At 38.3% G+C, this 16,427-nt stretch overlaps 1 protein-coding gene across 1 annotated transcript; it reads left to right on the top strand.

The window, feature by feature from the left end:
* Nucleotides 1-506: 506 nt before the first annotated feature.
* LOC130458751 (carcinoembryonic antigen-related cell adhesion molecule 1-like) lies at nucleotides 507-15,160 on the top strand. Its single transcript, XM_056825373.1, has 3 exons — nucleotides 507-789; nucleotides 14,162-14,437; nucleotides 14,817-15,160. Exons 1-3 carry the CDS (start codon nucleotides 780-782, stop codon nucleotides 15,143-15,145), a joined length of 615 nt encoding a protein of 204 aa, XP_056681351.1. The 5' UTR covers nucleotides 507-779; the 3' UTR covers nucleotides 15,146-15,160.
* The last annotated feature ends 1,267 nt before the right edge of the window (nucleotides 15,161-16,427 follow it).

Genomic DNA, 16,427 nt, shown 5'->3' with positions numbered 1-16,427 from the left:
CATAAACAGAGTTGCCCCAGCTGGTAGCAGGATACAGCTGTCGCCAGATAAGAGGACACTCACTGTCAGCAGGTTCACAAGAAGAGATAACAAAGGGCCATATGAGTGTGAAATCCGGAATCCATTTTATAGCAATAGGAGTGATCCATTCACACTGGATGTTGCCTGTAAGTATATTGCTTCTTCCTATATGGTGCATGCTTATAGCCTGGTGGTGTGTTCCCATAGGCCAGGCTAATTCAGTCCCTTCTCTGAGAACTAAAGAGCTAGGCTCTGAGGTTCCCAAACCCCTTCATCTTTAGGGAGCCCAGATTGGCCTTGTCATGTGTTCTGGTGGAGGGTGGCCATCCAGGGTGCTGAACTGGAGAAAGCCCTAAGATCTTCCAAGTTCAGATCCAAACTGTAAAAGTAGAGGAGGAGCTGTGAATTTCCCAGCTCAATGGAGCATCACAGTGGTCCCTGGTGATGGGTTACAGACTAGGAGATGCCCTTCTTTTCTGCCATAATCTAAATATGGAATCCTTCTTTTTCCCCCAGATGGCCCAGATATTGCCACAATTGACCATATAAGCGATCAGTTCGCAACGGGGATAAATGTTACCTTGAGCTGTGTTGCTGATTCTAACCCACCAGCACAATTCACTTGGTTACAGAATGGAAAATCTGTCAACAACTCAGCCTCATTTTCTATTATTACATCCCTGAATCATATCGGAAACTATACCTGTATTGCAACTAACTCATTTACTGGCTTGACGCGCACTGCAAACAAGACTCTTATGATCTATGGTGAGTAGCTTGATTGGGCCCCCAACTTTGTGTTGGGCTCTCTCTTTCCCTGGCAGAAATAGACATGGAGAGAAATAGACATAAGTGACATTCTGCCTCCATGGTCCCATGGCACAATGCATTGTGGTAGAAGGAACCTTCTACTCAGAATCATGAAACTTGGATTTAATCATTCCTCCTCTGTCTATTATCTGTGTGGTAAGTGTGTCTACTCCTTTCACATCCTCAGCTTCTTCATCTGGAAAAGTGAATAATATTTGCTATGTATATAATAGGATTTTATGTGGGGAAAGTACTTTTTACATGTTAGGCACAAAAACATGTGAATTGTCATCATCATCCTTGTTATTGATATTGTATTATTCTCTTCTGTCCTAGTAGCATATAACCTTCTTTTTCTCCCAACTTCTAGGACTGCAGGTTCAATGACTCCTCCATAATCTTTCCTTCCATCCCTTTCCCTTGGTGCTATGGACCCACAGAATGTTTTTAATTCTTGGTTGGAGTGTAAGCTCTGGTCATGCAACAGGGCTGGCCTTGATCCTGTTTGGCAGGGATATTCTGGAGATGGAAAGGAGGATGTAAACTTTGTCTCCTTTCACACACAGAGATTCACCATTGCACCTATATTTTTCCTCTTTGTGGCATAAAGAGTCACATGAAAGTATGGCTGCTATGAAACCTAATTCTTATCCATGTAAAGGGATGATTGGCTTTAGCCTCCAGTAACTGGGTCCACAGTAGAATTCCTGATTCCCAATTAATTCACTGGTCTGATTTTCCTATGTATCGAAGACAAAACCTTCAGTCTCATAATCACACTAATGGGCAGCAGGTTCATAGAGAGATCAACTCTGGCCTTAGTTTCCTTTTATTTCATGCAATTTTATTGTTACAAACCTTAGGGGTATCCCAACTTCCTCTCCTAGACTATGGGGATGTTCTGAATGGAGAGCAGCGGGGAGAGATAGAATTGTGAAGTGGGGAAGTGACCTTGGGGAAGTCAGACACCAACAGCATATACTTTAGAGGAGGGATGATTTTTTATTTGCCTCAATCTGTACATGAGGATGCCTAAAGCTCACATTTTAAAATATCATATAATTATCTGTTTGTCATTTTCTTTTGTTAACTATTTTCCAATTACCTTTTCCCCTGGTTCATGCAGCACCTGGGAATGTTGCAGGCTATGTATTTGACACCTGTTGTTGAAAAGATCTTTTTCTTAATTTATTTTTCTTTCCAATTGACTAAAATCTATTTTCTGTCCCCCTTCTACCTTCTACCACTAATGAAAACTAAAATCTTTGGGACAGGTATGAGTTGTGCCTGCCTGTAGCCATGAATTAATCTATTCCTTGGTGGACACCTGAGAAAGAGAGTTAGGAACTGAGGGAAAATGGGTGAAGGGGATATAGAGAAAGAGGGAATATAATAAAAGAAGAAAGACTCAGAGACAGTGCTTAAAAAGCCTTAATGTGTGCTCCTCTGATTCTAGTAGAGAGAGAGAAAGAGTAAACTACATATTTCCTCAATCTTTTATTGGAGGATCAAGGAATGGGGAATGGGAGGTAGCTAATGATCATGTAACATGGCATAAGAGTTAACATTGGCTCAACTGACAACCATTAGATCAAGGAGGAGGAGTTTATTCAAACATGTGACCTGGTATGGAATCTGGTCTGACAAGGGGGGAACCAGGACCCTGTGGCAGCCTACCCAGGAATTCTTCTGACTTTGGACTGTAGATTTGGAGAGTGGTCAGAATTAATCCAGTACCTATTAAATACAATGATCAAGAACTACTTGCCCATGAATCTGGTATATAAGAATATAGGTTGCACTAGTGATATATTAATAATTGTTTCAAGATTAAAATACACCCATGATGCCACATGGACAATCAAGGAAAACAAATTCTGATGCTCAAAAAATATCTGTTGCAACATACACCCTGACTGCATCCCATTTCTGAAGTGAGGCAGCTGATTTCATAGGAAGTCTGTAGGTTTTTGTAGGAAGTGAGTAACCCATTATCATGGGTTTTCTGCAATCCTTGTTAGCCACTGCATTGATCAGAGGTCCCAAGTTTTTCAAAGTTCTTTGACTTCGGAACACTGTAGTTATTGTATAAATCACCCTCTTGGTTCTAGTCACTTCATTCTGCATTAATTCAGAGAAATCTGAAGTTTCTGTTTTTGAACTCATTCTGTTCAGTGTTTCTTTGAGTGACTTGGGATCAAATGGAATAATATCTGTAAAGAGCTTGGTAAATCATGACCATTAATGTTCTACTAATTCTTTTTTCCTTAATTTTTCTTTTGTATTTTTATTGTTGTACAAAACACTCCATTTGGGACATTGTAGTAAGAGCACATTTATACGTAACCAAATTCCAAAATAAAACCACAAATATACTAATATGAAAGGAAACTCCAATAGTTTTTTTCTCTGGAAGTGGATAACATTCCCTGTCATAAATCTTTCAGGATTGTCCCAGATTATTACATTACTGAGAGTAGCCAAGTTTTCACAGATGATCCTTGTACAATTTTGCTATTACTGTGTATAGTTCTTCCAGATTTGAACCCAGGACCTCCCATCTCTAGTCCTAGTTCTCAATGCACTGAGCTACCCAGCTGCCCCTTGTTTATCGTTTCTTTTTTTATTAATTTAATTTTTTTTGGTTACAATAATCTCTTTATTTCCCTCCCTCCCCTCTACCTACCCTTCCCACAGCTGATGTGCAATTTCATTGGGTCTTACTTGTGTCCTTGATCAGAACCTATTTCCATGTTGTTGTTTGCACAAGGATGTTAATTTAGAGTCTACATCCCCAACCATATCCCTTCATCCCATGTATTCAAGCAGTTGTTTTTCTTGGGTGTTTTTACTCCCATAGTGTTTCCTCTGAATGTGGATAGTGTTTTTTTCTCGTAGATTCCTCCAAGTTGTTCAGAATCACTGCTGACTGTTCTTTAATGCCCTTTGGGCATAGTTCCAAATTGCCCTCTAGAATGGTTGGATCAATTCACAACTCCATCAGCAATGCATTAATGCCCCAACTTTGCCACACCCCCACCAGCATTCATTACTTTGCTTTGCTGTCATATGAGCCAATCTGCTAGGTGTGAGTTGATAACTCAGAGTTGTTTTGATTTGCATTTCTCTGATTGTAAGTGATATAGAAAACTTTTTCATGTGCTTAATAATAGTTTTGATTTCTTCATATGGAAGATGCTTACTCATGTTCCTTGCCCATTTATCAATTGGAGAATGGCTTGATTTTTTGTACAATTGATTTAGCTCTTTATAAATTTGAGTAATTAGTCCTTTGTCAGAGGTTTTTGTAATGAAGATTTTTTCCCAATTTGTTGCTTCCATTATAATTTTGGATGCATAAGTTTTGTTTGTACAAAAACTTTTTAACTTGATGTAATCAAAATTATTGATTTTACATTTTGTGATTTTTTCTAGCTCTTACTTGGTTTTAAAGTCTTTCCTTTCCCAAAAATCTGACAAATATACTATTCTGTGTGCACCTAATTTACTTATAGTTTCCTTCTTTATATTCAGGTCATTCACCCATTCTGAGTTTACCTTGGTGTAGAGTGTGAGATGTTGATCTAAACCTAATCTCTCCCATACAGTCTTCCAATTTTGCCAGCAGTTTTTATCAAATAGTGGGTTTTGGTCCCCAAAACTGGGACCTTTGGACTTATCATAGACTATCTTGCTAAGGTCATTTACCCCTAGTCTATTCCATTGATCCTACTTTCTGTCTCTTAGCCAGTACCAACTTGTTTTGATGACCCCTGCTTTATAATATAGTTTTAGATCTACGACTGCAAGTGCTCCTTTCTTTGCATTTTTTTTTTCATGATTTCCCTGGATATCTTTGATCTTTTGTTCTTCCAAATGAATTTTATGTTTTTTTTTCTAACTCATTAAAAATTTTTTTGGGGTATGGAACTAAATAAGTAAATTAATTTGGGCAGGATTGTAATTTTGATTATGTTAGCTTATCCTACCCATGAGCAACCAATGATTTTCCAATTGTTTAGATCTATTTTTAATTGTGTGGAGAGTGTGTTTTAGTTGTGTTCATAAAGTTCCTGTGTTTATCTCAGCAGATAGATTCCTAAGTATTTTATATTGTCTAAGGTGATTTTAAATGGTATTTCTCTTTCTAATTCTTGCTGCTGAGATGTGTTGGAGATATATAGAGAAATGTTGATGACTTATGTGGGTTTATTTTGTATCCTGCAACTTTGGTAAAGTTGTTGATTATTTCCACTAGCTTTTTGGTTGATTCTCTAGGATACTTAAGGTAGACCATCATATCATCTGCAAAGAGTGATAGCTTGGTCTCCTCATTGCCAATTTTAATGCCTTCAATTTCTTTTTCTTCTCTAATTGCTACTGTTAGTGTTTCTAGTATAATGTTAAATAATAGAAGTGATAATGGGCATCCATGTTTCACTCCTGATCTTATTGGGAATGCTTCTAGTTTATCTCCATTGCAGATGATGTTGCTGATGATTTGAGATCTATACTGTTTTTTATTTTTAGGAAAGGCCCTTCTATCCTATACTTTCTAGTGTTTTCAATAGAAATGGGTGCTGTATTTTATCAAAGGCTTTTTCTGCATCTTTTGAGATAACCATGTGATTTTTATTGGTTTGCTTGTTAACGTGGTCAGTTATGTGGATGGTTTTTGTTACCATGAAAATGTGGGTTCAAGACTGTGAATTGCCAAAACTGTAGAAATAATTTTAGTGTCTTGATTTTATATCAAAAATAAGTTGTTGCCATGGGAAAAACCCCAAATATGAAATACCCAAGTCAATTGGGTTTTATAGAGATTTTAATTAAAATGAATGAAGGAATTAAGGGAAAGGAGAGACAGAGTAAGAGGAAATAGTAGGAAAAGGCCTAGGGCCTAGGCCAAATGGCCTAGGCCTTTCTCTTTAAGAGAGAAAACTAAGTCAGTCTTTTATCCACTCACCACAAGATTTTGTTCCAAGCAAGATTCCAACTAAGTTCAGAGACCCAGCTACTCCAACGAGTCTGAGATCCAACTAACTCCTAAGTTGAGAGAACCATCTCCTTTTAAAGAAAAATTTCTCTTATGTCAGCTCCCCTAAATTTTCACATCTACTAATCACAGTAGATGCTTTCCACAGGACTTACCATTCTTAATTCACATATTCTTTTGTTATCTCCTTCTCTGAGTAGACTAAAACTTCAAACCTCTTTTGTTATGCTTTCCTTTTGTAAGTTGCTTGACCTTTTACTGATTAATTTAACCTTTATAGGAACTTAGTACCTTTTTGTATTAGATCTAAAAATAGACCTAGCTTAAGGTTTTGGACTCACTGTAAGTATGAATTAGGGACTTTTTCATTGTTCCAGTAAGGAGTTTTACAACTTTATCTTCCCCTAAAGTATGCCTAAGTATGGGTGGAGTAATGTTAAAATTCCCAGTACATTCCTGATCAAGTACCTCCATTTTTAAATGGGGAATAGCCTTAACCAAATGTTCCAAGGTAGAGTCTGAGCAGTTTTAAGATTCATATTTTCCTAATATTGAGCCATTCTTGCATTCCTGGTATGAATCCTACCTGGTCATAGTGAATAACCCTTGTGATGACTGGATGGAGTATTTTTGCTAGGATCCTATTTAAGAGTTTTGCATCTATATTCATTAGCGAGATTCATCTATATGTTTCTTTCTCTGTTTTTGACCTGCCTGGTTTTGGGATCAGTACCATATTTGTGTCGTAAAATGAATTTGGTAGAACTCCTTCTTTGCTTATTCTGCCAATTAGTTTGTATAATATTGGGATACGTTGTTTTTTGAATGTTTGATAGAATTCATTTGTGAATCCTTCTGGACCTGGGGATTTTACTTAGGAAATTATTTGATGGCTTGTTCAATATTTTTCTGATGTGGGGTTGTCTAGGTAACCAATTTCTTCCTCTGTTAGTCTAGGTAATTTATATTTTTCTAAGTATTCATCCATATCACCTAGATTGCCACATTTGCTGCCATATAATTGGGCATAATGATTCTTTTAATGATTGCCTTAATTTCCTCTTCATTAGAGGTGAGGTCTCCCTTTTCATCTTGGATGCTGTCAATTTGGTTTTCTTCTTTCCTTTTTTAAATTAGATGGTCTAGTACTTTGTGTATTTTGTTTTTTCAAAGTATCAGCTTCTAGTCTTATTTATTAAATCAACAGTTCTTTGACTTTCAATTTTACTAATTTCTCCTTTGATTTTTAGGATCTCTAATTTAGTCTTCATCTGAGGTTTTTAATTTGTTCACTTTCTAGTTTTTTTAATTTGCATGCCCAATTCATTGACCTCTGCCCTCCCTAATTTGTTAATATATGAACTCAAGGATATAAATTTCCCCCTGAGTACTGCTTTGGCTGCATCCCATAGGTTTTGAAAGGATGTCTCATCATTGTCATTTTCTTCAATGAAATTAATTGTTTCTATGATTTGTTCTTTGACTAACCAGTTTTGGAGACTCGTATTGTTTAATTTCCAATTAATTTTTGATTTACCTCTCCATGTACCCTTACTAATTATTATTTTCATTGCATTGTGATCTGAGAAGGTTGCATTTATTATTTCTGCTCTTTTGTACTTGTTTGCAATGTTTTTGTGCCCTAATACATAGTCAATTTTTGTGAATGTATCATGTGCTGCTGAAAAGAATGTGTATTCCTTTTTGCCCCCATTTATTTTTCTCCACATGTCTACTAACTCTAATTTTTCTAGGATTTCATTCACTTTTCTTACCTCTTTCTCATTTATTTTTTGTTTTGATTTATCTAGTTCAGATAGAGGAAGGTTCAGGTCTCCCACTAGTATAGTTTTCCTATCTATTTCATCCTTGAGCTCCACTAGTTTCTGCTTTAGAAATTTGGATACTATGCCATTTGGTGCATATATGTTGAGTACTGATATTTCCTCATTGTCTATACTGCCTTTCATCTGGATGTAATTACCTTCCCTATCTCTTTTAACTAGATTTATTTTTGCTTTGGCTTTGTCAGATATCATGATTGCGACTCCTGCCTTCTATTTATCAGTTGATGCCCAATAGATTTGGCTCCATCCTCTTACTTTCACCCTATGCGTATCTATCTGCCTCATGTGTGTTTCTTGTAGACAGCATATGGTAGGGTTTTGGATTCTAATCCACTCTACTATTTGCTTGTGTTTTATGGATTTGTTCATTCCATTCACATTCAGAGTTATGATTACCAGATATGTATTTCCCAACATTTTGCTTTCTACTTGTAGTTCTGCATTTTCTTCGTTCACTATTTCCTTCTATAATCTACTTTTAATCAGCCCTCCTAGTTTCCACCCTTATTTCACTACCCTTTCTACCCCATCCCTTCTTATTTCCCTCCTTATTTTTTGAAGTCTTTTAAAACTACCTCCCAACCCTCTCCATCCCTTATACTGCTTCCCTCCCCACCAGTCCATTTTGTAATATAAGAGATAATCTGTGTAAATATTTCTGTTTGTGGTAACTGGATATTCTGGCTTGTGACTAGAGAGCTGCTACTAGGGGACACCTGAGGTTGCCTAGTTATAATGGAGATAGATGAGAGATAAGGCTAGAGAGATAAATACTGCTAGAGGGGATTACTCTGGAGCTGCCTAAAGATCACTAAAGGCTAATAAATCAAACTATTTTCTACTCTCCACCCTTCACCTCCCAGTCTTCCACCTGAAGCCCTCCTGCTACCCTTTCCACTCCCCTGGTCTTAGTCAGCCACCTTCTAAGTAACCCAGGGGAACTATGCGATTTCAGAGAAATATTCTTTACTCTTCTTTTCTCAGGTAAAGGGTTTACTGGTAACAAACAGAATGTGGATTGAGGTGAGAGGGATGAAGTTTATCCCTAACCTACAAGGAGAATTAAGAAGGGTTTAGGAAATGTCAGTCTAGTCACAATTGTGACACTCTGGCTATAGCCAGAGAGATGGAAGATAACTGTTAAATCTTCCTTCTCCAGTCAGATAATCTCTGCTTGAGTAATTCAAGTCCAGACTCTTTCAAAAAACCACAAAGGTCTTTCTCTCTGCCTAAGTCAGGAAAAGCCAGGCTCTCTTGATCAGGAATCCAGAGAAGAGATTTCTCTCTTGGTCAGTCACTCCCAGAGAGAACCCCAAAGTCCCAGTTTCTCTCCTCTGTCCAGGCTCCCAACTGCCTCCTCCTGGGAACATTCCTTTTGGAATCTTCACCTTGATTTTGCAGATCATGTCCCCAGTTTGATCTGCATGCTTGGCTTGTCCTGCAAATCCTCTCTTTCTTCATGCCTCTTCCACAATCCCCCCTTTTATTCTCCAAAAAAATCAACTTGCATTTTTCAATGATACTTACACTTATTAATTCTATCTATCTATTCTTCACCCTGTGCTATCTTAAGTATTCCCTTAGCCACCCCCAGATAAAAAAATCCTAACTTAACTATTCTATCTACATAGATGTTAAGCTAAGAATCGTATAGGAAAATGGTTTAGGTAAGGGATTTACATGAATATAGTTTCACATAACAAATCCTGTAACATTTGTCAAATCAATCCAACAATTTCACTAACATTAAGAATATGCAAATGTCCTAATTCCTAATGTCTATACAGTCACTACGAAAAGTTTACTATCATTAACAAATGCTAACCTACAATCATAATGCAATGTAAATTCTATACTTCAGAACTTCTATGTCTACTTTCCTAAGACTTAAACAAATTCACTAGGCTGTCACTAATGTTAGTAGTTAGAATATTAATAAATTACTCAAATAAAGTTAGCTCATTAGTCAATAGTAATTTACATGTGTACATAGGATCCATACACATTGACATATGTACATCATACTATATTTCTGTGCAAACTCATGCAGAAAAGAAATCTTTGAATTTTCCACCGAAATTTGTATCAATGTGTCTTTTGTTATGCCACTATGCATGTTATGTACTTACCCATTCTATGAGATATCTTACTAAAGTGTATTCTATGTAGGATGTGTGCATATATGTGCATATATGTGAGGTAACATGTATTATGCATTCTTACATACCCTCATGATCAAAAGTTCCAAAATTCCAAAGTTCCAAAGTCCTACCATGTCCTTTAACGATGTTTGCATAAAATCTTTCTTACTCTCTGGTCCTCTGTCTGGTCTGCATGCCAGTTGCCATCTTCCAGTCTTGATTGAAGATGTGGTCTTCAAATCAGGATCCACTGGAATAATCAATCAGGAACCCAGAACACACGAACAAACCACAAACATGTATGCATGTGACATTTTTATGTGTGTGCAAATAAGAGTGAAAAGTATATTTGCATGGAAGTAAGTTGAAATCTTCATGAATGTTTGTCAGAATTTATCAATCTTTATGTCTGCAAGTAAGATTTACATGTATTCTCTTCGTGCATGGAGGTAAGCTTTGCATATGTATATCTTCGTGAAAAGCAAGTAAGGTCTACATATGTTTTTTCACAGATGGGTGTGACTATTATGCATAGGTTCTCAGGATTTTGTTAAAAATAGTGATTTCAAGTTTGCTAATTCTTGTTGTTTCACTTTTCACTAGAAGATTTATTGAATGTTTACTGTACTTAGTTCTTGGCAGAGACTTTGTATAGAAATATATCGAGGCTTTTTCTAAGGCTTCTAATGCTATTCTTTTGGCTGCAACACTGGCTGCATTTGCTCCAGGGGTGCTATCACTTAATCATGTTAACATATGTAGGACTCTCTTGTCTGTATTCTGGTGGCAAGTAGTCATGTCCTTTCATGTGTTGTCAGTAGGGACGGTCATTGCTTATTGATTATATTCCCAGAGCTAATCAACATTATGGGTGTGATGCAATTTCACATGTGAAGTATGGAACTATGGATCTCTTTGATCAACCTTTATAGATGTTGGGATTGTCATTATGACCTTAGTTGGTCTGATCCATCTTGATTCTGTAGGAGATTCTCTATTAAGGTTCTTGACATATACCTTATCACCTGCTTTTATCTCATGCAATGAAAAATCTAGTGGTATTCTTTGCCCAAGCAAACCCAGTTTCCTTAGTTCTTCAATCCTACGTTGTATCTGTTTTAAGTATTCATGAAGAACACATTCCCCTCTTAAGATGGACAAGTAAGGTGGTCTTACTGTCCTACCATGCCAAAGTGGCTGACCATGTAGCATTTCAAAAGGTGATATAATGCAGGTCAGTCCTAAGCCTGGTTCTAATATTGAACAAATCAAGAGGCAAAACATCCGTCCATTTTAAATGTGTTTCTGAACAGAGTTTGCCTATTTATGTTTTCAGTTCTTTGTTCATACGCTTGACCTGCCTGGAACCTTGGGGTCGATATACTGAATGGTAATTGCACTTAATCCCTAAATTCTTGTAGATTACTTTTAGAATCTGGGAAGTAATGTGAGACCCCTTGTCCGAATCTATGGTATCAGGAATGCCATGTCTAGGTATAATCTCCTTTAATAGAAATCTCACTACCGTAGCAGTGTCACTTTTCTTGGACGGACATGCCTCAACCCATCTAGTCAATTTATCCATAATCACCAATGCATATTTGTATCCCTTGTCTCTAGGCATGTTGATATAATCAATTTGAATACACTGAAAAAGCATATAGCTGAGTGGTCTGCTTCCCAATGCAGCACTCTTAAAATGTCCTTGATTATATCTCTTGCATGTTTCACATGCCTGACAAGTTCTAATGGTATTTTTTGTAATTCCTGGTGCTGTCCAATATCTCTTTATGGTATCCAGAATCCCTTGCACTCCATAATGTCCTTCTGCATGACTTACAGTGCATAGATGTTGATATAACTTTTTAGGGAGAATAGGTTTACCCCCTTGAGCAATCCAGACACCCTTGTTTAGTTTAGTACCTAGCTGCTCTTTCCATGACTGTATCTCTTCTCCACCCTAGGCTTCAGTGAGATCATGCCTTTTGATCAGAGAGAAATTCAGCACATGGTGAGGATCGAACCTAGCAGCGTACTTTGATGTTGTGCCTGCTCAGTCATTCCCTAGGGGTATTCTGTCCTTCCCATGAGTGTGTGCCTTAAAATGGATTATGGCCACCTCTTTAGGAAAGTCTACAGCACTTATGATATGATCTATCAGATTGCGATATGCAATTGGTTTCCCAGCTGAAGTTTTATGCCCTCTGTTTTACCATATGTACGATGACCAATGCACCGTGGAGAAAGCATATTGTGAATCCAGAAAAATATTAGCTCTTTTCCCTCTAGCTAATTCTAGGGCCATGATCATCCCTAAGCGCCGACACGGCTTGGCAGTGATGCATGCCAAAGAGTTTTGTCATTGTCAACAACTGCTGCCCCTGTGAATTTTCTCCCATCACGAACATAAGAGGATTCATCCATGTATAACTCTATTTCTGGATCCATAAGAGGTGTATCTTTAAGGCATTCATTTGGCCTATGCATGAGTTCCACTATCTGATCCCAATCATGCAATACTTCTCCATCCATTGGCAAATCAGGGATCAGAGTTTCTGGGTTCGATGGTGCATATCTATGAATTGTGATGTTATAATTGCCTAACAAAATGACTTCATACTGGGATATTCTTGCATCGGTGAATGAATGCATATTCTGCGACCATAACAGTTTTTCAATTTGATGTGCGGAATACACATGCAATTTACATCCTAGTACTATATCATATGACTTCTTGACCATTAGAGCTGTAGCTACTAAGCTCCTGAGGCAATGAACCATTCCTTGTGCAACCGTGTCAAGGATAGGACTGTAAAATGCAATAGCCCTCAGATTTAACCCAAAATACTGTGCTAATATTCCAGAAGCAACACCTTTTGCTTCATGGACATACAAGTGGAATTCTTTCATATAATCAAGTATTCCCAAAATTGGAACTGATAAAATAGCTCCTCTCAACTGTGACAAAGTATGTAAATGTTCTTTATTTAATTGCAGTGGTTCTTTAATATCTTTCTTTGTCATATCAATCAAGCACTTGGAAATATGAGAATATCCTACTATGTACTGCCTTGAGAAACCAGCAACCGCCAGAAAAGCTCTTAAGTTCTTTCTTAGTTCTAGGGGTGCCTAGCTTCTGTATGTCTGCCCTCCTTTTATTAGATATTTTCCTGGTGTCCCCCTCCAGGACTAATCCTAAATATTCAACTGTTGGTAGGACCCATTGAATCTTCTTTTTAGAAACTTTATGTCCCCTCTTATAAGGTTCTCTCAATAATTTCTTTGAATCTTCCAAACATGTTTTAGGGTCAGGAGATGCTAGCAACAAATCATCCACATAGTGTATCAATCTGCTATGTTTGAAAGTTATGGTAGCTAGATCTCTCTGCAACAGTTGACAAAATATTGAAGCAGACTCGCAACATCCTTGCACTAATCTTGCATAGCACAGCTGGGTTTGTCTCCATTGGAAAGCAAAAATATTTTGAGAATCAAGGTGCAACAGTATAGTGAAGCAAGCGTTGCTCAGGTCCAACACTGTGTACCACCTAGACTCTGCAGGTATTTGAGTTGTGATATTGTCTGGAGATGGTGTTATAGTGTGTTTTTTTTTCATATAAAATTATTCACAGCCCATTAATCCATCACAAATCTCCAGGCAGGAGTTCCATCTTCATTTAGCTTATTCTTTTTAATAGCTAATATTGGGTAAATGTATTCAGATACCATAGGTCTCAATATACCTTGCTCAAGCAAACTATTTATGATAGGTGTTATCTCTTCTCTCGCTTCTCTACTCAATTTGTATTGTGGTATCTTAGATGGTATGCCTTCCCTGACCTCAATCCTAACAGGAGTAATAGATTTAATCTAACTCATATCATTTTGATATTTTGCAAACACCCCTTGTGGTATATCTGTGGGTATGTCACACATAGAAGTTACAACTTGAATCTTTTCAGGTTATTCTTCAAGTGGTTCTAATAGTGATAGTGCTTCAGTGAATTCCTGGATAGATGCAATTAAATCTCCCCAGATTTTTCTGTCTGGGGTCTGTCATCCCCAGTCCTACTTGCCTCAGCCCAGAAAGACTGAGCACCCGGGGCTTGGGCTCCATGTGAATGTCTTTGTCAGCCACAGGAACTGAAGCTGAACTTTTCCTAAGGCCTGGAGGAGTTGTGATCTGCACCAGAGAAAGGGGTGTCCTTGCCATTGAAATCACAGGTTTTTGGTCTCTGGCCTCCTGCCTTGCCAAGGTCTTAAACAGGCCACTTCCAAACCACTTATTTGGTTATAAGGTAAGAAAAAGAACCAACACAGTCATTTTCTGTCTATTCTCTGCACAGCGCCACTGTCCAAACCTACCATTCTCACCTCCAACAATACTGCAGTGGAGACCAAAGACTTCTCATTGACCTGCAATGCTACAGGTCAAATTCACGCTTACAAGTGGTTCATAAACGGAGTTGCCCCAGCTGGTCTCAGGATACAGCTGTCGCCAGATAGGAGGACACTCACTCTCCGCAGTCTCACAAGAAGCGATAACAAAGGGCCCTATGTGTGTGAAATCGAGAACCCATTTTATCGCAATAGGAGTGATCCATTCACACTGGATGTTGCCTGTGAGTAAATTTGTTCTTCCTATATGGTGCCTGCTTATAGCTTGGTGGTGTGTTCCTAGTGGCCAGGCTAATTCCATCCCTCCTCAGAGAGCTAAAGAGCTAGGCTCTGAGGCTCCCAACCCCTTTCATCTTTAGGGAGCCCAAATTGGCCTTGTCATGTGTTCTGGTGGAGGGTGGCCATCCAGGGTGCTGAACTGGAGAAAGCCCTAAGATCTTCCAAGTTCAGATCCACACTGGAAAAGTAGAAGATGAGTTGTGAATTTCCCAGCTCAAAGGAGGATCAGGGAGACACAGTGGTTCTTGGTGATGGGTTATAGACTAGGAGATGCCCCCTTATTTCTGCCATAATCTCAATATGGAATCCTTCTCTTTCTTCCAGATGGCCCAGATATCACCACAATTGTACATTCCCCTGATGAGTACCCTCCTGGGGCAAATATTACCTTGAGCTGTGTTGCTGATTCTAACCCTGCAGCACAATTCACTTGGTTACACAATGGACAACCAGTCAGCAACTCAGCCACATTTTCTATTATTGCATCCCTGAGTGATGCTGGCACTTATACCTGTACTGCATCTAACTCATTCACTGGTTTGACGCGTACTGCAACCAAGAATATTATAATCTATGGTGAGTATCTGGATTGGGCCCCCAACTTTGTGTGGCGCTCTCTCTTTCCCTGGCATGACAGAAATAGACAAAAGTGACTCTCTCCCACCCCCCCCTGGTCCCATGGCACAGTGCATTGTGGTAGAAAGAGACCTGAGCTCAGAATCATAAAACTTGGATAGAATCCTTTCTTTTCTGTCTACTCTCTGTGTAGTAAATGACTCCTCCTTTGAGGCCTCAGTTTCTTTATCTGGAAAAATGAATTACATTTTCTCTGTATATAATAGCATTCTATGAGTAAAGGTCCTTTTTATATGGTAGGTATAAAGAGCATGTGAGTTGTCTTCATCATCCTTGTTATTGTTATTGTATTATTCTCTTCTGTCCTAGTGATATACAACCTTCTTCATCTCCCAAATACTAGGACCGCAGGTTCAATGACTGCCCAATACTCTTTCCTTCAATCCCTTTCCCTTGGTGCTGTGGAACCATGGAATATTTCTAGTCTTGGTTGGAGTATAAGCTATGGTCATACAATGGGGCTGGCCTGGATTCCCCTTGGTAGGGAAATTCTGGAGATGGAAAGGAAGATATAAACTTTGTCTCCTTTCACACAAAGAGATTCACCATTGGACATATATTTTCCTCTTTGTGGCATTTTATGCCACATGGAAGCATGTCTCTTGTGAAGCCTGGTTCTGATCTATTGGCTTTAGCATTCAGTAGCTGGATCCACTGTAGAATTCCTGCTGCCCAATTAATTCACTGGTCTGACTTTCCTATGTACAGATGTCAGACCCTCCATTCCCATAATCACATTAATGTACAGCAGGACCATAGAGAGATCATCTCTGGCCTTAGTTTCCTTTTATTTCATGTAGTTTTATTGTTACAAACCTTAGGGGTATCCCAACTTCCTGTCCCTGCCTCTAGGAATGTTCTGAATGGAGAGCAGGGGGGAGAGATAGAATTGTGAAGTGGGGAAGTGACCTTGGGGAAGTCAGACACCAACAGGATATACTTTAGAGATGGAATGATTTTTTATTGGCCTCAATCTGTACATGAGGATGATGAAAGCACACATTTTAAATGATCATATAATTATCTCTGTGCCATTTTCTTTTGTTAACTATTTTCCAATTACCTTTTCCCCTGGTTCATGCAGCACCTGGGAATGTTGCAGGCTATGTATTTGACACCCGTGGTTGAAAAGAGCTTTTTCTTAATTTATTTATTTTTCCAATTAACTAATATCTATTTTCTGTCCCCCTTCTACCTTCTACCACTAATGAAAACTAAAATCTTTGGGACAGGTATGAGTTGTGCCTGCCTGTAGCCATGAATTAATCTATTCCTAGGTGGACACCTGAGAAAGAGAGT

The sequence above is a fragment of the Monodelphis domestica genome, chromosome 4 (genome assembly GCF_027887165.1).
Source record: "Monodelphis domestica isolate mMonDom1 chromosome 4, mMonDom1.pri, whole genome shotgun sequence".
In the NCBI taxonomy this organism is placed as follows: Eukaryota; Metazoa; Chordata; class Mammalia; order Didelphimorphia; family Didelphidae; genus Monodelphis; species Monodelphis domestica.
This window is presented reverse-complemented; position numbering and strand designations above follow the sequence as displayed.